The sequence below is a fragment of the Cottoperca gobio genome, chromosome 3 (assembly GCF_900634415.1).
Source record: "Cottoperca gobio chromosome 3, fCotGob3.1, whole genome shotgun sequence".
NCBI classification, from domain to species: Eukaryota; Metazoa; Chordata; class Actinopteri; order Perciformes; family Bovichtidae; genus Cottoperca; species Cottoperca gobio.
Window position 1 is genome coordinate 17,597,243 of NC_041357.1, and position 26,352 is coordinate 17,623,594.

The 26,352-nt window shown below is 39.3% G+C and overlaps 1 protein-coding gene across 6 annotated transcripts; it reads right to left on the reverse strand.

The window, feature by feature from the left end:
• Positions 1-191: 191 nt before the first annotated feature.
• Positions 192-17,888, reverse strand: gas2b (growth arrest-specific 2b). Of its 6 annotated transcripts, XM_029455263.1 has the most exons (10): positions 17,840-17,874; positions 15,198-15,330; positions 13,512-13,618; positions 11,151-11,403; positions 9,988-10,097; positions 9,258-9,399; positions 7,647-7,710; positions 6,222-6,786; positions 6,014-6,121; positions 192-1,220 (listed from the first exon to the last, which is right to left on the reverse strand). In XM_029455263.1, the coding sequence occupies exons 4-10, from the start codon at positions 11,371-11,373 to the stop codon at positions 1,011-1,013; spliced, it is 1,422 nt and encodes a 473-aa protein (XP_029311123.1). In that variant the 5' UTR covers positions 11,374-11,403; positions 13,512-13,618; positions 15,198-15,330; positions 17,840-17,874; the 3' UTR covers positions 192-1,010. The 6 variants fall into 6 exon arrangements, with proteins under 6 accessions (XP_029311123.1, XP_029311114.1, XP_029311128.1 ...); XM_029455254.1 differs by lacking the exon at positions 13,512-13,618; XM_029455268.1 differs by lacking the exon at positions 15,198-15,330 and having other exon boundaries at positions 17,840-17,862.
• Positions 17,889-26,352: the final 8,464 nt, after the last annotated feature.

The window sequence follows — 26,352 nt, forward strand, 5'->3', positions numbered from 1 at the left end:
GTAAGAAATTTGAGTACATATTTTTTGGGATCCATCACATTACATTACAGGATATTAAATAAATGACAAATTATGATACATACTATTAAAAATAAATGTTACAAGCTGTAATTTAGAATATGTACGATTTTCTATCTTTAAAGCAGCATTCAAAGATAGTTAAGTTTATTTATAACAGAAAACAACACAGGTAAAATCAATCAATTTATTCAGTAAAATACAAAAAAATAAATTCCATTTACATTAAAAGTCATTTTGCCAAGACGACAACTCAAACTGCTGCAGACAAAATACAAACGTTGAAAACATACAAATTCAAACCATTCATTTACCATGATACATAAACACGTGTTTAAGAACTAAACTACATAATTGACATTATTGCGTACTATAGAAAAGTGTCCTGGAAAGAATATTTGATGATGTGACTGTTAATGAAAGTTAGGATTTACAGTGCATAACAACTAGTGCTGAAACTAAATAATATTTGTATTATTGATAAAGATGTTTATTATTTTTCTCTATTTCATATTATGATAAATGTAAGAATAGTGAACAGTTTCCCAGGCCAAAGTAATGTATTCAGATTGCTTGTTTTATTCAACAATCTGTCCCAAACCAAAAAGATATTCAGTTGATTTTCATATATGCCCCCCAAAAAGAGCAGCAGATCTTTACATTAAAGAAGCTCAAACCTGCAAATATTTGGCCTTTTTTTTTTTTTTCTTGAAAAGTGACAGACGATTAATCGATCATTGAAACTCGCTGCCAATTAATTTCCTGCTAACTGACTAATCAATGCAGACATACAATCAAGTTGTCACAGTAGGTTTGGTAACTCGTACAGATAACTAGTCAGGTAAGAATCAGTCATATCCACAACTTTTAAATAAAAAAAGTTGGATTTTCTTTTATACTCGAGGTAAAAAACGATATGTTAAATCGTTGACCTTTTGTTCTGAATAAGTGAAATGTTCAGAGCCAGAAGCAACAGCGAGCAGTTTGAGAGTCTACTTCTTGCTACGGTAATGGGCTCCGACCACCATGTAGCTGTCAGGTGAGATGTTCAAACTGGGTGACTTCGCTTTGACTCTGCAGACCCTGACCTCAGATCTGCCGACCGGTCCCGTCCCTCTGCAGGGGTCGTGTTTCTGCAGGTAACTAATGAAGGTCTCCCAGCCTCCTCCTACACGTACCATGACATGACGCTCATTCAGCATCTGCAAAGGTGACACAAGACGGCAAAATCAAGGAGGGAATGCTTTTTGCATTTATATTCTTCCAGGATGAGTTATGAATAGAATTCTCAATTATATGAAAAGCAGCCGCACACGCACCAATCTAATATTTACAAGCCTGTGTAGCTCTGGCTATGAAAGGCAAATGATCTCTAGGATAGCTTTGTCAAAATCTCATTAAACCAAATGAAACAACACCTCAAGGCACCAGCTGCGCACACACACTCAGGACTAATCCACACACACACACAGGACTAATCCACACACACACACACACACACACTACAGTGTTTAGAATTAAAAAGAAAATATGACTACTGAATAGTCTATCTTAGCAGTCAGCAGAAAGGTCAGCTTTATCTAAATCAACACATCTTTCAAAGACAGCCATCCTTACAGCTGAAAACTAACCGCTGCCATGGCAACTACAGCCACAATATAAAGCCTGGAGAAAAAGAAAATGAAAGGAGAAATTGAGATGAGTTCAGCGCAGACCCTCAACTCCCAGTAGACATTAACATTCCCAGGAGGCCTTGCAAAGCAATCCGTTGCCCTGTCAGCACCAGCCCACCCCCTCTTGCCTTATCGCCAATAAACCCTTCATTATGGAGCCATTAAGAATGTGATAATACAAGCAGATCTACTCTTCTTATGTGGGGAAGTGTGTGTCACAGGGATGGGATGAAAAATTCATGGTACAAGCAGGGACACACACAGAACACAGGCAGCCACAGAGGAAACCCCAGACGTGGTATGTCTCAGCTGTCACACTGCAGATTAAAATGTTGAGGTTGCATGAGGTCAAGTCTGACATCCGTAATAAAGCACTTTCCTGTTGTGACGTGAGGCGAATGTAATTCTGACTGCTCTTCATTCCCAAAAAATCTCTCATCAGCCAAAGTTGACTTAAGAAATGAAATACAAATGAATCCAACATAGTCAGTTCAGAGTAAATATTTGTATACTCTCACCTCTTCTCTTTTTTTATACAATGTAGTTATATCTGTAAAAAATTAAGTTGCTTGATTCTTGTTGTAAAGCTTTTATCCGTTTGTTATTACTCAATTGTTTTTATTAGCCCTATGAGTCACCTGGTCATCTGTCTTTTAATATATGATTTATATAGCTACATTTAACTACATATTATACATCACAACTAGTGCCTCAGCCTCTTTCTGTACTGTAATATTGAACCCAAGCCCTCTTTGTTTTGCAGACTCCTTTATTTCTGCCTCTACAACTCCACCCTCCCCCCGCCGGGTCTCCGTACAAAGTGTGCTACGTCTGCAGCCCATAAACTACCGCCTGGATTCCCCTGTGTCCTCTCTGGCAGCTCCATTGATTCTCTCTCTGCTTTTCTGCTGAAAGATGCATGAGCGTACTCACAGAGGAGGAGTCATTTAAACACCCACCAGTAGGAGGCAGGCTTTAGCCACATACACTGCTTTTGATGTTGTTTTTTTGAGTACAGTTAGTCCTTTAAAAACAATTAGCATACAGTAAAGAGACAAACCAAATGTCAATACAGTATATGACCTGAAGCAACTAGATGTTTGTCTTATTTCTTATGCATAGTTCTGCTTCTGCTGTACTCAGGTTTGTCTTGATCTCAATGAGACTACCTTATTAAATAAAATATATTGTGTGTACTGAATGTGTGGCTCACTATGTCTGAGAGCCCCTGGGAAAGGACATGGATTAGTATGTAGACAAACCATTGCAAATTCTGGAAATCATAGTGATTAATTATTAAAGATTTGTGACCTTTTATTTCCTGTTCGAGGGTGTTGCAGGTTGTAAAGGCTTGTGATGCAAACTTTTGATATTGAGCCATATCAATTATTTTTATTTATTTTAAAAAGGAGGAGAAATATTTTAGCCAGCGTCGATCCCTGGGCATGGCAATGTCGTTCGGTTGATCCACCACTTTGTTCCCGACTGAAATATCTCACATCTACCACACGCATTGCCATCAAACAGGCATTCATGGTCCCCAGAAGATGAAGCCTGATGACTTTGGTGATCCTCTGACTTTTCCTTTTGCTCCACCATGAGGTACACATTTGTGGTTTTGAGTGAAATATCATGAAATTGTGTATACCAACATTTATGTTCCCGCTCAGGATGATTTGCAATAAGTTAGGTAAATATTTTATCTAATGACAAAATATCTGCAAAACTAATGAAATGACCATGAGCATCAGCTGTACTTGTGTGTATAGTTAGTGCTAACTTGCTAGTTAGCGTAGCATGCTAACACCGAACTCAGATGGTGAACATGGTTAACCTCATACCCGCTTAGCATAATTTGAGCATTAGCGTTATTACGCTACCGTTACCATTTAACTGAAAGCACCAATGTGTCTAATTGCAGTCTCACTCCACTGTGTGTCAAAAGTCAAGGTCACTTATTGAACAAAGACGCTGGAGCTTCTATGAGTCAATGCCTTGCTCAAGGATACTTGAAAATAGGATGATGAAGGGGTTATCCGCCAAGATACTAACAATTTCATCTTCCTGATTTTGGTCTTGATTTTGCTTCAAAATATGATGTTTAAAATTTTTACTTTTTAAGTTTATCTCTTGATGTAGATAACGTGATGAACAAATAATTGATGCAGCATGACATTGTGAGGTATTTGAATGTATTTTCCTTCCATTGACACAGTCAGACAGTGTCGCTGCTACAAAGCTGAAGGAGAGCCTAATTGGGCGCAGAGAAGAAAGAAAAACCTTCCTCTTTTTTAACACCAAAGAATGGCGGAGCACTCCAGGGCCAGCAGGACTGAATAGACTCCTGAGGGAATAGAGAAGGGGGGAGAGGTGGGGTAGAAAGTTTACACGTGAGGAGGGGCGGTCATGCTCAGCCGCTCATTAACAAGCTTACTGATTAAACCCCTCACTAATGACTTTGTCTCGGTAATCAATAGTATCTGCTCTTTAAAAAAGGTCCGTACACATTAAATGGCACGCTCTCCTAGGAGCTGCACGGAGGTTATCGCAGTATATGGTAATTGAGATTTATGGCGTGTTTCCCTGAACACACGTAGGCTCAAGGTAATGGATGTAGTCAGGGTCGATGGGCTGCAGCGCTCTATTCACACAACTGAGGTGTGTCTGACAAAAGGAAAGGAAACAGTGCAAGTAACGTCTTCAAAATAGTAATTATAGCTTGAAACTGACAGACACACAGAGTTATGGAGTAGCATTGTTTCTGCAAGGCTGCATAGAGAAAGTGAGCACAAAAGGTCAACAGTCGAGAAAACAAATTGAGATATTGAAATATAAAGTAAATATAAGCATTCTGCTGGACCTGACCATAATAACTATATAACTACAGTAATAACACACTTTTGCTGTCACATGTCAGTGACACGTCTTCTGTGGAGAAACAGTTGTGTGACTTAAAGTGAGGCATTATTTTCTAGATGGGAAGTAAAAAATGTTGTTTGTCAGAAATGTAGCTGTAACTCGCTTGTTAGCAAGCTGACACTGACAGCATAGATTACCAGTTCAGAGAGGGTCGGGTCAATACAGTTAACAAACTATTAAATGGGTTTTAACTAGTCACCAATTAGCCACCAAGGCTGTGAAAGACCTCTGTGTGACTTTGTTTAATGTAGAAGACACATAGTGTGACACCGTATCCATAGCGTGTACTTTTTAATGGATTTATGGATAATAATATATAATATATATATATATATATATATATATATATATATATATAATGATAATTTACTTATAGACAACGCACTCTATACAGTGTACACTAAACAGACACCAAAGCCGTAATATTTTCTCTTTGTATTAAAGCCTAAACAATGAAGCAAACTCTTCCTCTTATACTCAAAACCCTCCACACCTTGGACTCCTGAGTGGGCTGCCATTGGCACTGCACACCACAGTCATATCTTTGCATGCTGAAAGAGACGTGTTTGTTTTTTCTTCAGGTTTGAATTCTTTGCTGAAGGTCTATGTACTGAATAAAATCATTGTCAGCCCAGTCTTATCCTGACCATTGGTTGCCAAGCAACCCTGCCTCCCTGAAGGCCATTCCGCAAACCTTTGTACAGACGCACACGGGCGGTGCACGACTCAGGGAGGCTGAAAGCCTCTGACGTCTCCATCCCAAATGATTGCTAATCCCTCGCTCTGACACTGCACTTGTCGCTGACTCAGCTGTTGATTAATAACCTGAGGGGCTTTGCACCCCACATCTCATTATGTGTCGTAGCATCTATGACGCATCTTCATTTGGGTGAGCCATTAAATTTGGTTTATATTTCTGCAGTCACGGTATCAAAGTATCAAGTTATGATTCCACACGTCAAATTTCACGTTAATTTATCCAATCTTACATAAATTAGATTAAATTTTGTTATTTTACAGCATAAACACCTTATAAAACCACACATCAGCAGTATTATCGTCAATCTAGTGGAGAAGGTGGGCGTGAACAAACCTTATAGAAAATATGTTTTTTAAACTACAAATTCGTTTTTTGACTTTAATGTTTGGATATGAAACAGAATTGCAAAATTCGTTATGTTCAGTAGTAGTTTAATCAAGGTTTATTTACTACGAATGAAACTAATAAATGAAATGACTTAGTCAGTGACCAATTTGCAGAAAGAACCATATCAATATTTTGTGACTGCAGATACGTTCAACAACAAAGTTGCCACACTATATTGATAAGACATGTAATCCCTTGCAGTATACTGTATCTCTAATAAAAACATAATTTATAGGCTTAGCATTACAATACTTACCCGTATATACAGAACTTTATCTCCAACACGGTAGCAGCCTTTAGGTTGCTTCTCAACGAGGAACCTGGTTGGACAGGTGCAGGGGGGATTTTCGATAATGTTCCTCACCTGGAAGAGGTTAGACAGAGAGCGGGTAAATCATACACTTAACACCTTTAATATCCGTAAACTCAAATAAGATTACTTTCATTGGAAATAAAATACGTACAATATCATCCAAAATGTTGTTGGTGCCTGTGCCCCTCCTGCTTGAGGACCTGCTAGAGGAATGAGGAGCTGCAGGCGGGGAGGTGATGGGAGGTGTAGTTGTGAGAGTGTGGTTGTTTATTGTGGGAGAGGAGACTTTGGGAGTGGATATCAGGGTTTGGCCTGGCGAGGGAGCAGACAGTGGGGCTGAAGCAGATGTGTTAGTGCTGCAGGATGAAGAGAACAAAGGTGTTTGTGTTGAGGATGTGGTTGTACAAGGGTTAGAGGCTGAGATGGAGGACTGAGGAGGGGATACACATGTAGGTGCTGGGTTTGTTGTGGCTGATGGAAGATCAGAGGCGAGGGGTTCAGGCAGGCAGGTTGTGCTTGGAGTGAGGGGTGCAGGTGGAGAAGGAGGGGGAGGAGGAGGAGAGGGGGCTGGGGGTAGGGATGATTGTGATGGTGAATACAATGATGCAGGAGGAAAAAAGGAGAAGGGCAGAGGGGATGAGGGAGATAAGCACCCCGCCTCCTCCCTCTCTATCTCCCTCTCCAACTTCACCAGCCCCGGAGGCTCCACTCCGTACCTAAGAGAAGGTTTAATAAATATATCAGCAACCGTAAAAATAAATCAACACTAAACCACACCAAGAGCAGAGGATTCCAAACAAATAATACTTGAACCCCAGCGGATACTTCTGCGGTCACCACGGGGCACAAGGAAAGACTGAAAGTGGAATAGTTCAATTACTAAAGGGCTGCCCCTCTGTTCTTATTCAAGTTCTTCAAGGACAGGCCTATAGGACTCACTACATGAGTTTTTAAACTATATTCACCTATTGAGTTATCTGTAACTTAACACCACGAGTTGCAAGAGTTAGCGAAAACTTAGCAAGTCACAGTTAAAAGTATCGATAAATACTTCAAATAGGTATTTTAAAAGTAGTGATTGACATAGGTACCTAAACATTTTGGATTACAATGTTTAAGTTGTTAGCTAAAAGGAATGAATAAATGGTTAATAGGAAAAAGTAAAGGATGATGAGTTGAAAGAGATAAGCATAGAGGAAGATAAATGGTCGAAACGTGACCAAACTGATCTAAACATTGGGAGTATGAAACAACATTTATATAACTAATAGTGCTGAGTAACATCCAGTTTTACATATTTCAAATGAACAGGATCATTATAGGTGATGTCAATCAATGTAGGATGTAGAAAGAATTCTAAATATTATAGGTTTTATTGTTTGGTAATGTTCAAGCATGTTGCATCTTTCGCCTTTTAAAATAACGTTTTAAGAATCTTCTCTTTGTCAGTAATGAATGGCACTTTCTTTGACATCATGATTGTTGTGAGGAAAATTTGAAGTGTTGAAGTTTTCTGCTCGGTGTGATTCATTTTCTAATTATTTTTCAGGAGCTGTACCACAGGTAGGGCAGTTACCTGGCTGCAATCCGTCCCAGCGCCATCAGGCACAGGAACACCTCCCGAGGTTGCTTGTGGAGGACTTCACACAGCACAGGCAGGAAGTACAAACAAAGAGGGTGGAGGGGTAGAGAAAAAAAAATAATAAAGTCACTCATCTGAAAGAAAAGATGTTTCCAGAGATAAACATTTGTCTGTGTCAAAAGAAAATAGAGCTGCAGTCTGAAAGGAGAGGGCACATTTCAGGAGGTCCTCCGTCTCTATTGTGCATCACTATCTTTGAAGCCGAGCAGGAATTCCTTTGGATGTGCAGCTGAGGGCATAAGGGCATGACAGCTTCATAAACAAGTCAGCCTGTCCTGCCTCCAATCCACCATCTATACCTTGAAAACAGGATCTATGCACTCAGAGCAGGAAAAGTCCCAGGTAGTTAATTTGTTAAGATGTTTTGGTTGAGCATGCATACAAGTATGTACAGTGACAATAGGTGGCGTACAATCTCTAAACGTCCACAACAATCATGACTGAACCAAACAAAGGACAACACTAAACATATAATGAGCAGAGAGTATGTCATTATCACTGTAATGGTATTTTATTATTCATTCACCTGTATTTGACATCCACCATTACCATCATCATCATCATCATCATGGCTGCAGCAAGAAAAGGAGATTAGAGAAAAGAAAAAGAGTAATCATCTGTGCCTTCGTGTCACTGAGGCAGAAAACTGAAGCCTGTCAAAGTACAGTGAGTTTACTCTCCCTGTCACTCAATTAGTCAAGTGAAGTGGGTTAGTCTGCCTGCATGGGGGGGGGGGGGGGGGGGGGGTTATTGTTGGTGAGGATTAACCTGCATATTATCATTCTCACGCATCGGCCGCCCTGTGTAGACATGCCCAAATAAGATGTGCATAGAGAAGATGTACAGAACCACGTTAGCATGTAAAAAGCATGTTGTGTTCTCCTCTGGCACAGCGAGAATTATACATTCAGAGGGTGTAAGAGAGAAATGGCAGGAAGACTGAAAGCATAGAAATGTATAATCGTCACATTTTAAATGTTACAGCCCATCCCATAGCTAAATTAAATGTCCCTTTGAGTTTTTTCATTTTAAAAGTAAAGCTATTGTGAATCCCCAATAATACCAATTCATCATAAAACGAAACAACTGCTCAGAAATAATATCATTTAAACCTGATAGCTGGTCCATGCAGATTTAAATAAATGCATTATTGTATTTTGATCAAGTAAGAAGTGACGCACAATGTAATATCATTTGACATATAAGACATATTATGCTGAGTATCAGATTTATTCAGACAGAGGGTCGGAGGTGGAAAAAGAAGACAGTGACAAGATGTGTAGCTAAACACAACAGCACTGGAGAGCTGGAGGAGGAACGGAAAGATTAAATAAGACATATAAAAGGACAGGATGTTCTCACATAACTAAAAGACTACGGATACATAACCGCCTAGAAACAGCCATTGTTTCTACCTTCGTGAGATGAAACTCAAAGTCTAAAGATTTTAGTTTAATTAACAACGTTCTACAAGTGTTGCATGACATGATTCACCTCAGAGCTTCTTAACTCCATAATGTTAGGCACAATCTGGTCTTAACTCACCCAAATCCTCCGACTCAAAAAGGTAAGCCTCCTCAAGGCCAATCTTTCGACACCAGTAGAGGAAGTTGGCAGTGTTGTCTCGGGCGAAGAATGATCCAGAAGTTGCATCTGCTCGCCAGTAGATCACTCTTCTAATTAAAGGCTGTGATTGTCACACACACACACACACACACACACACACACACACACACACTGAGTATGCAGTGGAAACATGGTTTCTGCAATAACACAAACATGTGTTTGTTTTTTTATGTAAGGAGGACAAATCAGGAACATGATCTTATAAAAACACAACCTATGTACATTGTACATGTACAAGACTATGAAAAAAGGAAAGTAAAAGGAAACATGAACAGACATGGACAACTTATGAATGCACTGAGACAGTGACATGCAGTGCCCCAATCGGATTCTTTTTAAACTGACATCTTCATCATGACATGTACTGGTTTTTTAAAGTCACAGTGACAAAGTGCACGACAGAATAAAAACCTTTCTGAAATAAGGGAGCACAGAATATTTTTATATGTTGGTAAAATTAGTTTAGATTTTTATTTCCCCATTTTTGTTGCGTGTTCTTTTCTGGTGGAAGAAAATTACATTTTTGTTTTTAAGTGATCTCCTTGAGTCCTGTGAATATGTGTGTGTGTGTGTGTGTGTGTGTGTGTGTGTGTGTGTGTGTGTGTGTGTGTGTGTGTGTGTGTGTGTGTGTGTGTGTGTGTTGCAGCACCTTGCCATTGTTGGTGTGCATCATCTTCTCCTGGAGCAGCTGTGCCAGCTGACAGAGGACAACACCGTTATCTAACCTCTCCATCAGAGTGTCTGCTGAGAGGTCCACACCTGAGGATACACACAAAAAACATTGATTTATGTTCAGTAATTGGCTTTTTGACAATTTTCACAGAAAAATATCCAGATCCAGAGTAGTTTAAACAATATTTAACCCAGACTTTATAATCCAATGCATTATAATAACAATATTAATTAAAAGAACAATTAATATAGCACTGCTAGTCCACAACATGCAGCTAGAAGTTATTTAACAATAGAAAAATAAGACGGTCTTCTAAAGGTGAGGAAACACCAGAATAATACTGAGAAGACAGAGAGAAGATGAGGTAAACATGCACAGGAGATGCCGATTATGCTTCCAGGCCTATCCTGAGTTCATTAACTGAAGGTGAGATTACAAAATTAATTCTAAGATGTTTCCCCGTTGTTCAATCCAATAATGAACTGCCCTTCTAATAAAGAAACAAACAAACCTTGGCATTTCTTTATAAATATGTTCCTCTCTTATAAATACACATGAGATCAAAATCTGCATGCATATTGCAGTAATCACGTATCTAATAAAGCTGGGAGGTAGCAAACAATGAGGAAATCAGGTTTAAGCTTCATTACAGCTGTATTACACATCCAAAGCACTTTTCTTATTATGAACCAAGATAACTCTTTGGCCTATAAGCTTCTTTTCTCTTTTGTAGTCGCATGAGTCATAAACTCATCCTGTTGGAGTCTTGTCACTTTCCAGACACCTTTCAACAGGTTATGGCATGTGCTGCCTTTTATGTTTTCCCTCACAATGCAGTAAAGTGGGAAGAAACATCCCATACCCTGGAGTCACACCCCCTCATGGAGAGGTATTTCAAGGATTTGGGATAATAAGTAGGTTAATGTGCCTCCGTGTTTAATGTGACTGCAGCTTTTTTTAACCTATCTTTTAATTTTTTTTTATTAGGCCTCAGTTCCAAACTCAAGCTGTGAAGTGTAATTCATCAGTAGATAACTGCGGGGAATTCAATTCTTGAACGGTAAATCTGCTCACTGTATATCCACACAGTGTATTAACATGAGTTTGGCATGAGGATCAATGGAGGAAAACGGTCTCACCTGTGATGGTGTTGAGCCAGAAGGCCAGGTCTTCTTTCATGGGCAGCAGGCTGGCGTCGTGGCGATAAGGCAGCCACTGGTTATACTCCTGAGGACTGGCCAGGCCAGGCCCAGGGTGTCTGTACTTTTGGCCAAGAAGACAGTTCATCCCCAACCCGGTCAGGTGCCTCGGGCTCAGAGGACTGTCAGGACTGGTGTTCATTGCTTCCACTTCACTGTCCATGCTTCAGCTCCAATCTGTCTTTGACAGACCCTGGTGGAACAAATCAAATATGTTTCTTTATGCTCTTTTGTTCATCACAATTCTGAAAGTTCAGTTTTAGATTTATCTTAAAATCAAGAATTTTAAATTTACTGAGCTGTACTTTGCCACCCGTACAATTGGCAATTTAACAGAGTTTCTTATTTTGAGTACCTCTGGTGAACCTACCAATGTTAGGGGTACACTACTACCATGACTGGGACAGTATACGCACGTTTGTCTTTCACTACACCTTCGCAAAATACAAGATCAAGACTCATAACCTTAGAAATAATAAGTGAGACAACATGTAAGTGTTATTGGGGTCGAAATCATGGGCTACTCTACACTAATATTTTATACAAGTGCGAGCAAGGAAAACATAAGCAAAGATGATTTAAAATAACAATAAAACCACAAGTCCACATTTTGAATCCTAATTGCATTGTAATAAAAGGCATTTGTGACATTGTGTAGATATTCTGATACATACTGTAAACATGTATAGAGATAATGAGCCACCTTGACTGAAAGGATATGTTCAAACCTTTTCAAGTCTCTCAAAACATCACTGACATGACCTCTTTCTGTTTCAGACACGTTTCCTTGATGAGCTGTGACCGAGGATAATTAAACAAAAATGGAATATTGACTTAAAAGATGTGCTGCTATCCTTTAAGAAAGCAATAAATAATTAAAACATAATGATTTGAGAGTAATAATAGTGGATTAGCTGCAGTGAAAACCACAGTGCCATCTCGAACAAAAGCAACAATACATGTTGAAACTAATTTTACACACTGTGTTCCATGCACATGCCTTACCCTCACAACTACACAGTACACACAGTCATTAATCAAACGGATTAAACTGACTGACTGCAGGTTTAATAAGATATTTAGCTACAGCCCTGAGCCAGTCTCCTGGTGCCGCTATATGGCTCATTTGTCCTGTTCCCAGAGCAGCCTCCATCATAAAGCTCAGCCCCATGCAGAGACATGCTCTGACTGCCAGTAATACTCCCCGCTAATCAGCTGGAATTAAGACAACACCACATGCAGTGGGTCACTGGGTCCTCTGAGTCATATATACAGTAGAGACAAGGCTCAGTTTGTGCCAGATGATTGACCTTAAAGCTAAAGTAACAAGACTAAGCGGGCATTCAGACCAAAAACAGCCCGGTGTTAAAACAATGCAAGGGGCTGCAATGGTGGCTTGGTGGATGGCAATGTAATCCGTTTTGCAGGTATTTGGTCATAAATCAATAATATTGGACAAATTGCAGTTTTCATGTCGCTTGATGTCAAAGTTATTACAATTCCTCGTAAAGGGGACAAGAATGTCTGTCAAAACGTCATGGCAAAGCATCCAATAGTTGTTGACATTTCACTGAAAAAACTAAACTGTCAACCTCATGGTGGAGCTAGAGGAAAGGTCAGGGGATCACCAAAGTCATTATGATTGATTGCATGGGTACCATGAATGTCTGTACAAAGTTTCATAGCAATCCATGCAAAGGTTGTTGAGATATTCCAGTCTGGACCTAAGTGGTCGACATTGCCATCAATAGAGCTGCTGACATGTATTTATCTCCAACATCACAAATCACTAACAAAGACTTTATCTTTAGTAGAATATTCAATTAAAGGCACATCTGGAGGGCAGATGTTTGGGACCCAGACAGATAGCATCACAGCTGGCTTTTTGAGATCATTTAGTTGTATACCACCTGTATTTTTTCATTAAAGTACCTGTAGCTCACTGTTGCTGATAGTCAGTACGATAAGTTCATGTGTAGTTTTTCCTAAAGTTGCCTTATAACACTAAAAGCAGATGACAAGTCCCTCACACAAGATAACAGAGGAAATAGGGCCAAGGCGTACATGCACTATTGTAGGTTACTGAATTCCCGCCTCAGCTTGGGTGAGATAAATGTGAGGATGTTGTAGACGCACGGTGTAGTGAAAAGGCTCTTTTGCAAACACATCATGCAGACATGGGACAGACACAAGGTATATGTAGAGGGGGTAACCTGCCAAGTTTGAGGCTGGTTTACAGGTTGACCAGCAGTGCATGAGAGCGTCTCTCTCTAACAAAACATACAGGTGCAATATTCACACCTCTGCTACAGGATGGCTCTGTAGGGAAGGGAAGGCAAAGGTCAGCTACTGGCCGAGCTCTCAGACACTAGTAGCCTTTATACTCCTGCAGAGCTGAAGGTCCATGTCTGTAAACACACACCACACACACAAACAAACACACACACACACACACACACACACACACACAGGCCCATGCATGCATCAGTGTTTCTATTTCACCTCAATTACTTTGCACAACCTTTAAGTAAGATTCGCTTCAGTGGTATTTCACAGCCTTTAATTGTGTTTACGGTAATAAAAGCTTGTTCACAGTCAAACTGACTGTTAGGGGGGGGAAACCGCTAAAATTACAAACCAGCCTACATGAAAAATGTGTGCAAAATGAGGGATCTGAGCCGAAGCATTTGTTTAAATACCTGAACATGTACTGTAAAATGACAGTGATTGATGATTCGGTTGCATGTGGCCTTCAGCACAGCTCTAGCACTGGAGTCTCCGGCGAATGAAACCACAGCTCATGTCTGGTAAACAACTAACTTCACAACTAGTTAACACAACTCTGTTTTCTTACATGACAGGCACGGCTCTCATGTTCACTTTGGAAAAAAAATAGCAAATATGTCACTGGAAGATTCATCTCTTCAGTCAGGAACATGTGTCGGCGTTTCTACAAACATATTTCAGTCAACATGCTGTTACTGTATCGCCCGCAGGCTTGTGCATTCTGCTTTTTTTCAAAGCCTGTTCAGTATTCGCTCTCTGTGGCAGCTGTTTGAAAAACATATTCATAAAACATCATTAATAACTTCAAGCAGATGTCCAACAGCACTGCTGGCAGCTGTAGCTTTCTCCATCAGCTGTCTCAGGTGTCACTTTGTAGGATTGTAACCGTTTAAAAGAGGTAATGTAAAACTAGTGAATGTAGAAAGAATGTTGACTGGCTAGAACAGCATAGTTGGGGTATAGGTTTCAGCTATAGTGGTGTTCTCACCCCGTGGCTTTCCTACAGCTGCTTCTAGACTAAATAAACCTCATATCAACACAGGATGGAAAGGTCTGTCACCCGCTGCACCCTGAACAGTGGTACTATAATCCAGCTCCAGTAAAACACAATAAAATACATTTTTTGGCACCAAGTCTTTTTTATTTTTTAAACACGTCCTTTTGATTGATTGTTTCAGTGTGAGGTAAATTAAATAAACAATCACCTCTGAACAGTCTGTTCATTGAGGGAGTACTGACAACTTTTTTTTGTCTGCTACTGAGGCCATAGTCAGACTACATGAACATTATTATTCTGTGTGATGATAAATCGTTTTCAAAACTCACATTCAAAGACATGTTTTCTTCTGACTGCATGGTACTTAAAAAATAAATAAATGGTTTGATTGTGACGATAATTTACGGAAGAACACACATTGTTGAGTAATCCCAATGTAAAATACATATACTGATCAATGTGATCAGTGTTTAATGATTTTAAACTCATATTTAAACCTGAAACTGCTTAGTTATCCCTGTCATTAACAAAAATATAAAACATTTCACATTATAATAAAACCAACGTTCAAACGCTATCAACATAATCCGTACGGATGGAGATTAGTGTGTTTTTACCAGGATTACCATCATAATCGTCAACAATTATAGCATTACATTCTTAACTTTATTACAAGTAGCGTAATAATGCAAAACAATACTTACTGCACGCTAACAGTAACAGCAGGATTCTTCAAAAGATTTCCTTTTTCAGTAAAGTTTCCTTGCAGTATCTTCTCGCACGCAGTTTTCCTCTCACACACATGCACACATCTCTTTCAGCCAGATGTTCATCGCCCTCAGGTTCGCCACATGTAAGTACAGACAACAGTGTAACAAGGTGCAGGCTGCCGTCACTTTTAAAACACACTCTCGTGCACACGCCTGCTGCAAATGCGTGGTGTCAATTTACAAGGTAGACTACTGAAGACACGTTAGATTAGGGGAACATTCATCACAGACATCAGCGGTTTGTTTTCTTTGTCATTAACACTTTATCCGACATATTGTAAGCAAACTATGAGTCCGTTTAAAAAAAAAAGTTAAAGTATATTGGTGTGGTAAAGTAAACGTGGCTTTCTATAGCAACGCAGTTGTAATGAAACAGTCCATCATAGGAACATGAAAAGAATGACTAGCAGTGACCTACATCACAGTTTGTACTTTAACACCGACTTTATTTAGATTGGCCTTCTTTATTCAATATTTCTAGTTTAATATTATGTCACTGTAATGCATGAAGTCTGTCGCGATACCTTCTGATGTGGCTTTAGTGTTCAAGAAAGATCATTGTACGGATTTAGTAGATTGTAAAACAAAACTGCCAATAATATAACAACTTTAGTGGTCGCTCACTTAATAACTAGAGGTAAGGTGCACCACTAACTTCTGGGTTTTCCAAATTGAGTTGCATCCTGTTTTTTTCTCTCCAACAAATTACAAATAACACCTCACATACAGTAAGTACAACGAACCAATTTAACAAAAATAAGAGTATTTTAATTACGTTCGTCTCTTTCTATATACAAACAACTGACTTCATAAAAATACCCTTTGTAACAATAATTATTGCCAAAGAAGATTCAAAAGAGGCAGTGTCCATCATTCATTTGAAACAATCAAAACAGGACTCTCACTTCCAATTAAACTAAAGCTTTTTTTTATTACTCTAAAGACTTGTTCCTATAGTTTTGTAAATGTGTTTATGTTCACAACATTTCCTAGGTTAGGAGGGAGATCATATCTATTAGTCACAGCAATTAATACATTTCAGGAATGATCTATACTTTGAGGGCAAACTTTATCAAACACTTTCTCTCCTGACTGAACTCTGTTTTGACCTGTTCAACAAATATATTTTAGACTGGGTTGTAGTGTCACTGTAGACCAATCTTAATGTTTAAAGGTAGTTTCACAGAAATAAATACTGACTTATTTTAAGCCCGTTAACCCCTTACCGGCGGGTCGTCCATTTTCACAGAGGTTGTATCTTGCCCTGTGTAGATTACAGTCCACCATGCTGGATGTGGTACCCAGTGCCATACATCGTTAGAAAGCTTAGAATCTCGACTATTTAGTAATCGTGGTTTTGAGACAAACAGCACCTCAAACTAGCAAGCAAAATCAAAATCATAACATTGAGTCAACTCCCCTATAAAGCCTCATCATAATCCTGTAATAAGTAATAATCCAGCAAAAATACTCCTGTGTCATTGTACGTTTACGATTCCAGTAAAAATATATTGTACGTCAACATAGTCTCATCGATAAATGCCCATGAACGGCTGTCGCAATCTTTGAAATCGGCTGATCCTTGTGATTTTCCGTTCATACTCTGTAAAAACTTTATTTTCCGTGCTTGCAGCGGTGAGCAGGGACATGCGGTCGGGGAGGCAGAGCAGTCTTCATGAAAGGTAAAAAACAAATAAAAATGTATATTTGTTCACTGGTCTGTGCTACAACTGCATTTTCTGTATGATACCAATAATTTTGATCATTTTTATAGTCAAAATCACTGAATTTGCATATGTTCAGATACAGGAGAGATGAGGCGTAACTTATTTAGTCTTACTGATGTGACAAAACCACAGTGAAAAGACACCAGGTGAGGCAGCCAGTACTCTGCCGCACTGAAGAGGGCGCACGTGAGCCCAATGCATGTACCTCTGAGCCGCTATAAATGTAACGTTCTTTTTTGGCCAAATATGTACCTTACCTGTGTGTGTATAAAGAATGCTGATATGAGATATGAAAAATAATCTGTAGTCAATGTTCATGCTGCCAAGAAAATGGTGAATAAGCTACTCAGTTGGGTTCATATATTTGTAAATCTGACAGTAGTGCCTCCCCAGCCATGAACCTCACCGCACGTCACTGGCGGTGAGCGCATGGTTCCAAAATGGAGACTGGCCTCTAAGCGTTCGAGTGACACCTCATTTGAGCCAATAGGAGCTTCCATGCCTCATCTACAGCCTTCAATAGCCAATGAGTGTCAACTTGATAAGGAAGTGCCAGCCCCTCTTTTGTTTACAGATGGAGCCAATAGAGACAGAGTCTCCCAATGACTAACGTATCGTGTAGCCAATGCCAAAATTCTGAACAATTAGATACTGTAACGCTACGATCTGAACACAGGAAGTAGGACACAAATGCACAATCCAGAGGCAGCTCATGATATAGGTAAAAGTCTTTACTAGAAGCAAAAACAGGTTCGGTACACGGGTAGACAGACAGTCAGCGTGGCAAACAAATCCGACAGGGAATAGGCAAGAGGAGAATCAGGTCACAGAAGCAGGGTCAGGTATTACCAGGAAGTCGACGAAGAGGAAGAGGAAGCACAACGGAACAACACTGGAACTCAATGACACTGCAGTACAAAGACAAACAGTCAACAAGGGGAACACAACACAGACTATATACACCAGGAAGTGGGCGGGGTAACGAGACACAGGTGGAGACACTGATGAACAGATTGGGAACACCTGGGGGCAGTAAGTATACATAACTGAAATGAGAAAGAACAGGTAATTAACAAAATAAAACAGGAAGTACAAACACTTAAACATTTAACAGACAGCAGTTACCCTTACAGATACGCCACTTCAATGTTTTTGTTTTTACAAATGTTTTTGTATTTATTATTCAAGTTCAGAAAAATAAAATAAATAAATAAAAATATTACAGAAAATGTATGTATATATGTACTTATATTATAATAATAATAATAATAATAATAATAATAATAATAATAATAATAATAATAATAATAATAATATTATAATATATCCAAATTGCTCAGCTTGGAAACGCCTGGTGTTGCTCTGTCTAACCTGTCTAATATGTTGTGTTTTTGTGTTTTTGTTCTGAAATTTGAACCTGAACTTGGTAATACTTGATGCTCTCTTCCTATTATGTTTTCCAGCTCATACCTACCAGCTATAGTCATTTTCAGGCATTTTTTCAACAAAAACATTCAGACAGAGTTTATTTTCTTCAAATTCAGTATATTTAGACCACTATTACTCAGTGCCAGGAGCACTTGGAGTAATTATGACTGTTTTGCAAGAACAATAAGAGTGTTATCTTTTGAATGAGATTAAAACCATGGAAATGGTTGAAAAGCAGCTTTTAATTTACTTTGGGTATGTTGTTTTTAGGTACTTTCGGGCAAATTCACCCACCCTGTAAGAGGTTTTAAGTAAGCCAACCGATCCCCAGGCTGAGGGCAGGGTCACATAATGAGTGACCATATTTTACTGAATGTTCAACTCCACAAAAAAACACAAATTTGCTCCACCACCGGAAGCTAATGTTTTCCCGCCACTTCTCTTGCACTGAATGGAGCTAAACAGGAAGCGGATGCTAATTTTGCGCATTTGAATGACCGTGCCCTAACTCAGGACAAAGAGCCATATTTCCATAGTAACGGTCAGTGACACCTGCTGACCAGTGGCAGTGAGGTCACTCATCGCTGAGTTTTCCCAGTAAAATGTAGTTGTAACTGTTGAATTATTTCAAACAGCAAACGTTTTTTTGTCTCGGAGTAAAGGGAGCTGAGTGCTTCGACGTGTGTTGTTCGGTCAGCCATGTTTTAGTGTTTTAGTGTGAAAAAAAGTCTATTTTACCTAAAATTCACAGCAAATTAGTCATACTTAAAATGGTTAAGAATTAGACAGCTTCGAGCAACAGATTAAGTTATTTGTCTATCTGAAGTCTGACTTTTATTTAGATCTAAACCACAGTCAAAATGTATCTTTGTGAAACAGCATGCAAGACCCCACAGGTGCCCTCTAGAGGCTGTGCAGCTCGTTACAGATACACACAAAAAGAACCAACACTGACATACACATAAAGTGAGTGTTGGATCCCCCACAAATAGCACATGATGTGCAAAAAACTCATACATGTAGGATCTCTGAAATTATTCTGATGGGGAAGGGATGTAGCGGCATGCATTGTTGTCTGCTGCGGTGCTACTGTTCACACTACCACTGCAGGGCACCAAACTAAAACATTTTTAAATTCTGCACATACTGGGTTTAAATGTGAGGTTCCGCAGATAATATTTATAATTATTATGCGAATTACACAAGTGAGTTAAATAATTCCTGCACCAGAAGCCTCAGTGGCATTCATAGTAATAACCATAATTAATTTGACCACTAGTGCACAGCTGGCTGCATATGCAGAGAAGGTGTGATTTATTGACTTATTTATGCGTAGTCATACAACGGCTTATGTTACAATTGTCTTTCAGATTACAAAATACTTACAACCCCCAGAGTATTAGATCATTTCATTAATGTATCTTTTAAAACATATTTATTTGTTCACTAATGTACTGTTTCAGGCAGCATTCATTCTAAAGCGCATAAATACAAAATTAAAACACTTTAAAATCCATCTTGTTACAAGATCGTATTGAGATAAAATGGCTCATTATCTGTATTTACAACTACTATCTCTTGCACTATTTCATGGTCATTAACATTTTGGTTACTGCTGCCAGGATTGTGTGGGTTTTAATTACACTTCCTCATTTTTAATATTTGCAGAAAGCAGCATCATTCTTACTGTGTGTGTGTGTGTGTGTGTGTGTGTGTGTGTGTGTGTGTGTGTGTGTGTGTGTGTGTGTGTGTGGTGTTGTCCCAGGTGTGGCTGCTGGTTCATTTGCAGACCTCTCCCAGGGGACGAGTCCCTCATGTCACCACGTCTATCAGACACTCCCATCTTCCTCCATCAGTACACTTTGCTGCTTCCCTCCAGCTCATTTACACTGGTTAGCATTCATTCTGGCCTATGCTATTGTGAATATTAATGAGTTTGTGTGTTAGTGCATCAGTCTTGCTTCATGCTACATGCATTTAATATTAGATATTACCAAAACATTTTCCAATTTTTGAACTCCATCCCCTGAAACACAAATGAGCCATTTGAGTGAATTATTGCTTTAGAGAAGCTTCTGAAACAGGGAGTGGATGTGATTGGATGTGAGTCACATCCTGTTTCTGTTGTAGAAGCCTTTGAGCAGGTATGGTATAGCGGACATACTGACGATGTTTTAAAGACCTGTTAAACTTTAGTGATGACTCAGAAGCACCCACAGAGTTAATAAATAATACCTCAGCATCTGGAACACAGCCTGGACTGTAAAGGGTAGCCAGACAACACAGTCAGGTACAGCGTTTATTAATATCCTTTTTCCAAAGGCTTTTATATATTTTTTCTTTACTTTTATATACATGCTTTCTCACTGTTAACAAATCCCACAAAAAGACTAAAAACCAACAATGAATTGAGCCTAAAAATGAGCATTTTGTGTATGTAGCAAAAGCCTGATAAAATGTATTCCTCTGTGCCATAGAGCTCCATTGTTGGACACAATCTATTAATTACACATTAATGTTGCACTAGGTGACATATTCCTTTGTTTGGAACGTGGGAACTGTAGTTTATTTTTGAGTCAGTCAAACAAACACACAAATACAGAAACTCCTGTTTGAGCAAAGTTTGCTAAAAGCTATTGTCCAGTGAAAGAAAATGAAACTTTGAGATTTTTAACCCATTTTTAAAGATTTACATCTTCAGTAGCATCTTCCCTATCCTGCCTGCTGCTCGACAGAGTAGGGAAGTTATAACGTTTTGAGAGACTTGAGGACTGATTCATTTTGTGTTTGTTTTTTTGGCAATAAGAAAAACATCTTTCAAGCCTCATTCATAAAAGCAAAAGTTTGACATTATAGGAGATATTCTTACTTGCTTTTGGAGGGAGATTAAATGAGAAGATTAATACCGCTCTAAATGTATATGTTAAATGTAAGACGTCAGCTGGTAGCTGGTTAGCTTAGCTTAGTACAAAGACTGGAAACAGGGGGAAACAGCTAGCCTGGCTGTATCTGAAGGAAACAAAATACTTCCCCGCACTTATCAACCTTAATGATAAACTAAATATATCTTGTTTGTTTAATCTGTACAAAAACTGAAGTGTAAACTACAATTTGACGTTTTATGGGGGTTATGTGCAACTGCTGTCAGACAACCAGCAAAGATCCCACTCAGAATAGTCTGGAACAAAACCCCCATAAAACAGCAAATTAAACAAATGAATGATAAGATAAGAACATACAGACATGACTCTGATATCAATCTTCTGACCTAACTCAGGATTCACAGTCTCTTGGTTATGTGTTTTAAAGCCCTTTATGTTGCTAAACACAACATATTCCACAACAGTTGTAATGTCAACGTAAACCCATTTTATAACTAGACCCTGCTTGTTAAAGACATGCTGACATGACTTTTTGTTTTAACAGTAGGTCTTGCAGTGAGACAATGATTTAATTAAAACAATGTCTCTGCTACACGATGTGCATCAGCACACACCAGACAGATGGCATCTCAGGTTGCCAAGACAACTAAACCCTAATCCGCCTACCTCTTATCCCCACTGCAGTGGTGGTGGGGGTCGTTAATTCAGCACAGGGCACCATGTGCTGTGTACCACTCAAATTGGTCCCCTGGGTCAAGAGGACCCGAGGCCCATCAGATGGGGACACACTTATTAGAGACTCACAAGTGTTTTATCATTCTGTCAGATTAAAGCAGATCTCATTTTGAGGTGGAATGAGCTGCATTCATGTAATTGATTATCTTTTTTGCGTGTGCTGCTGTTAGCCAGATGTGTGCATGTATTCCTTTTCTGTGCAGGTTTCAAATACTTTGTAGTTGCTTCTCAGAAAAATGTCACCTGTGAAAAGTGGGAACTCAAAGCACATGTTGAGTTTCACACTTTACCAGGTCTTCATGTTGACTTTACATTCGGCTCAGAATGTTTTACTGCAAAACTGGCCTTTTCCCAAATGTGAACATTATACTAACATTATATTATATCTTAACTTGATGATACTTGTTTTAAATGTATATTTAAAGGGGAATTCCACCAATTGTATGCGTACAGATGAGGTCACTCCTGATGGAGAACTACTCAGCATATGAAAACAGTTGTATAATGTCTGTGGCTGTGGAAGAATTGTCACCTGGGTTATTTAGGCACATGCTTAGAGACATTTCATTTTTAAAATAGTTATAAACATTAACACATTAACCAGGCAGGGAGGAACCAGCCTGTTTCTTTACATGGCACTTAAATATTAAAACCATATTGACTTTTTTAATACAAATTGTTTTTATTTATATGCAAATACCATCAGTAACAGTCCTTTAATAAGACTCTCTGTCTTACATACAATGTTTTTTCACCTGTATTTAAATGCATTCAAAGCGGCTAAGGGAGTTCAGTGATATTTCTCTATACTTTCTATCTAATAAATTGTGCTCCCATCATTATACTGTGAGGAAATACTCCATGCTGCCTCTTTTGATCTCAAAGTAATTTATTGTGATGTCATAGCATTGTGTTAATTACCACTGATTATCCCTGCAAAGCATTAAAAACCTGTATCACTGTCACAGCGGTGTGACTGGCTGTGTGGCTGTGAGGCGTTCATATAAATGACTAATAAATAATATGTCAGCCAGTCGTTCACATGACAAATGAATACTGGTTACCTCGGCTCAGGCTGGCGGGCCAGGGGGTCAGTAGCTGCAGGGTAGACTTTTTCTTTAATTAAACTACCTGTCACACTGAGTCTGGAATCAGTGCCAGAAAATGACTGTACTTTACCTTCAAGTCTACAGCAGCAATGCGGGAATAAAGACTGCCTGAAAACGATGTATTTATGTTAATGTTTTGCATATTTTTGCAGTTCTCTACACTATACAAAACAAACCAACATGCAACATCCTGAGACAAATGGTTTCTAAGGAGTGTTAAAGAATGGCCACCAGAGGGCAGCATAGCAATTTAATCAAAAGCCTTTGACGCTAGACTGAAAAAGGAAAAAGGGGAGCCATCTTTACTTTTAATGGAGCGGGCACAGCCATTGTGTAGTGTTTTCATGTATCTGCTTTTAAGTTTGAAAAAAAAAGAAAGAGAAATTGTACAGGTCCTTCACTAACATTTGAAAACAGCAAATGGACAGATCTTTGAAGGGAACCAACAAGGGAATACCTGCATTCAAAAGTGCATTTCAGTACCTGTATGCCAATGCAGCTCCATGGTTACACAACAAAAGCTTAATGCACTTCAAAACCTTCAGTCAGACGTGGAGAGGGCTCGGCTCCACGGGCGGCTGCCTCGCTGTCATTCGTCTCTCTGTCACCGCGATTACAATCACTGGGATTTTAACAAGATTACCGGGAGCGAGTGGAAGCAATGGAGTACCAGTGTAATGTAATTATCAAGTGATGGAGTGCCTGAAACAGCTGTATTATCACTAGCCAGCCGCTTAACCCCTGTCAACACGTGAAGGATCACACCCTCACTCCCTCTGTGATGATGAACAAAGGTGTATCTGCATATATGAGTGTAATTGTGAGTTAATGTTTTCATTCATTTACAAACACAAACAACAGAAGGGTGGATGGGTCACTGTCTGTCTTTGTGTCTACGTCTTTGTGATGAATGAAAAAAAAGTAATATTAATGTAGGCTACTTCACTGTAGAAAAACCTGAACCTTGAGTCCACACACACACACACACACACACACACACACACACACACACACACACACACACACACACACACACTTTGCAACCTCACTCTTTCAGCCTCAACCTCGTCAAAAAAAGTGTGGGGGTTGTAATTATGCTTCTCTGAAAGTGCGGGTGACACAACACCCGAAACACCCGCGGGTGCTGTGCGCCTGACCACGTGATCCCAGAGTGTCTCCTGACAGCAACGTTTCTCTCTTTTGCCACTTCCTTTTTACACAAGTATCTCAGTCCCCATAGCAACTCATGTCAGGTCTAGAAACAAGGACAAAAGACACAGGGGAAAAAAGAAAAATAGGCAAGGACATACACAAATAATAGATGTTGACGCACATTAATCAATACAACATGCACACAACTGCACTCAGATGCAGAGGCACACAAATATTACCTTCCACACCTACATCTTTCACCATTGAGAAAAGACAAAACAAATGCTGGAATAATGTTTTGAATTTGAATGATATTTCATTGCATATTGTGATATTATTAATGGTATTTCTTTAGTCACAAAAGGATCTTATATCAGCGTCACTGCGACAGTTCTTCCTGTTAAGCATTCACATGCATAAACAATATACTGCATGTTAATGCTAAATAGCTTAAAGTATAGTGTTACCCATAGAAATAGATGAGAGTAAAACAGACTTTCCCATTCAAATGAGCAAATCAGGAAGGTCAGAGCTATTTGTATGTGTACCGTTGCTTTTGCAAAGAAATGTGACGGTTGTAGCGGGCTAGCTTCCGTATAAACTGACTTGCGACAAACTGCGGACTCACTGAGGTGAGGTTTTGCAGTAATGACCAAACGAGCAGTGGAGCAGAACGTTGTTGGTTAGATTTCAGTTGTCCGTTGGCTCGGTAACACCAGGACACACAGATGTTGATAATTATGAATGTGGTTGTAGGCCCAGGTTACATGATACACATCAAGAGACTGACTAAAGGAAAACGGCAGCTTAGTGTGGACGGTAGGTGAAAACGGACTTTTATTTTGGACTATTCCAATGACCACGGCAAACAGTTCAATGTCCGTTCTACTCTCATTCTGTTTCTATGGTGTAACCCTTTACTGCTGTAGATGATTGAAATGAAGAGCATTTTAACTGCTTTATAAACTGTTGGGTACAAAAGTAAAAAGTACAATAAAATAGCATAAAATGGAAATACTTAAGTAAAGTACCTCACAATCACACAGTACTTAAGTCAATGTACCTGGTTACTATCCACCACTGCTTGCAGATAGTTGTTGAGCTTGACTGACTTGTTAAAGCCCCTGAAACAAAGACTTTGCATGTATTTATGTTTGTGTGTGTGTTAGTGCAGAGAGTAGGGGTGTGTAAGTGGTTTAAAGCTCTCCCTTTGAGCAGAAGGGTGAAAGACTGACAGATGGACAGAGAGAGAGCGAGGGAATGAAGAAAAACATTGCCCCTCTGTGGAGCAGTGGATTGACAGATTTACTGTGGGTGTACACGTTTCTTGTGTAGCAGCGGTCTGGGCGGTGTGAAGGGAACACCATTAAAATCAGCTTGTTTGTTTAGTCAGGAGGGAAGGTGCAGAGGAGAGTTTGAAAATAAGTGTTTGATACGTCCATCATAGCAACTTACTGTCTGTGCTTCTGCTAGGGTTTGACTGGATATAAGTATGTTAAGTCTTTCACAGGTTTCATCCTGCCAGTGTGTGTTTGTGCAGCGTTTGTGAACTTTTATGTGAAGAAGAAAAGTTTTCAAAGATGGACAGCGTCCGATCGGTGTGTGACTCATCCCATATACCATTCAGATGTAGCATCTCTGCAGTGTCTGAGTCACCATGCAGCAGTGACAGTGTGAGGAAGAGGGAGGGATAGAGAGCAAAAGGAAAAGAGCAGTTAACAAAGGAAGCTGATATGATGAAAGAAAGATCATGGCATTATCTTATTCTTTTCATCTGACTCTTTTCTGTAGCCTTCACTTAGCTTACTCGAGTCTGTCAGAGGCGCTATCTAATCTTATGAGTGATATTGTGTCAATCTAGAGCTCACAGGAGGAGCAGGCTTTGCCAATTCATCTAACAGACTTCTGGCTCAAATAACACTGCACACTAATAATCAATTATATCTGACATTAAAAGGTGGATCATATGGCATTTCTTTGACATATTTACAGTGGTAGGAAAATATTTCCATTAGGTGGTACAAATGAGACATTTCCACAGGAAGTGTAGTGCCAA

What these genes read in the sequence shown, in the direction of transcription:
- gas2b (XM_029455246.1), bottom strand. Translation starts at nt 11,373, where the DNA reads ATGGACAGTGAAGTGGAAGCAATGAACACCAGTCCTGACAGTCCTCTG. An exon ending in CTGGCTCAACACCATCACAG is followed by an intron (nt 10,098 to 11,150) that starts GTGAGACCGTTT and finishes GTGTATCCTCAG; the next exon opens with GTGTGGACCTCTCAGCAGAC. An exon ending in TGCACACCAACAATGGCAAG is followed by an intron (nt 9,400 to 9,987) that starts GTGCTGCAACAC and finishes TGACAATCACAG; the next exon opens with CCTTTAATTAGAAGAGTGAT.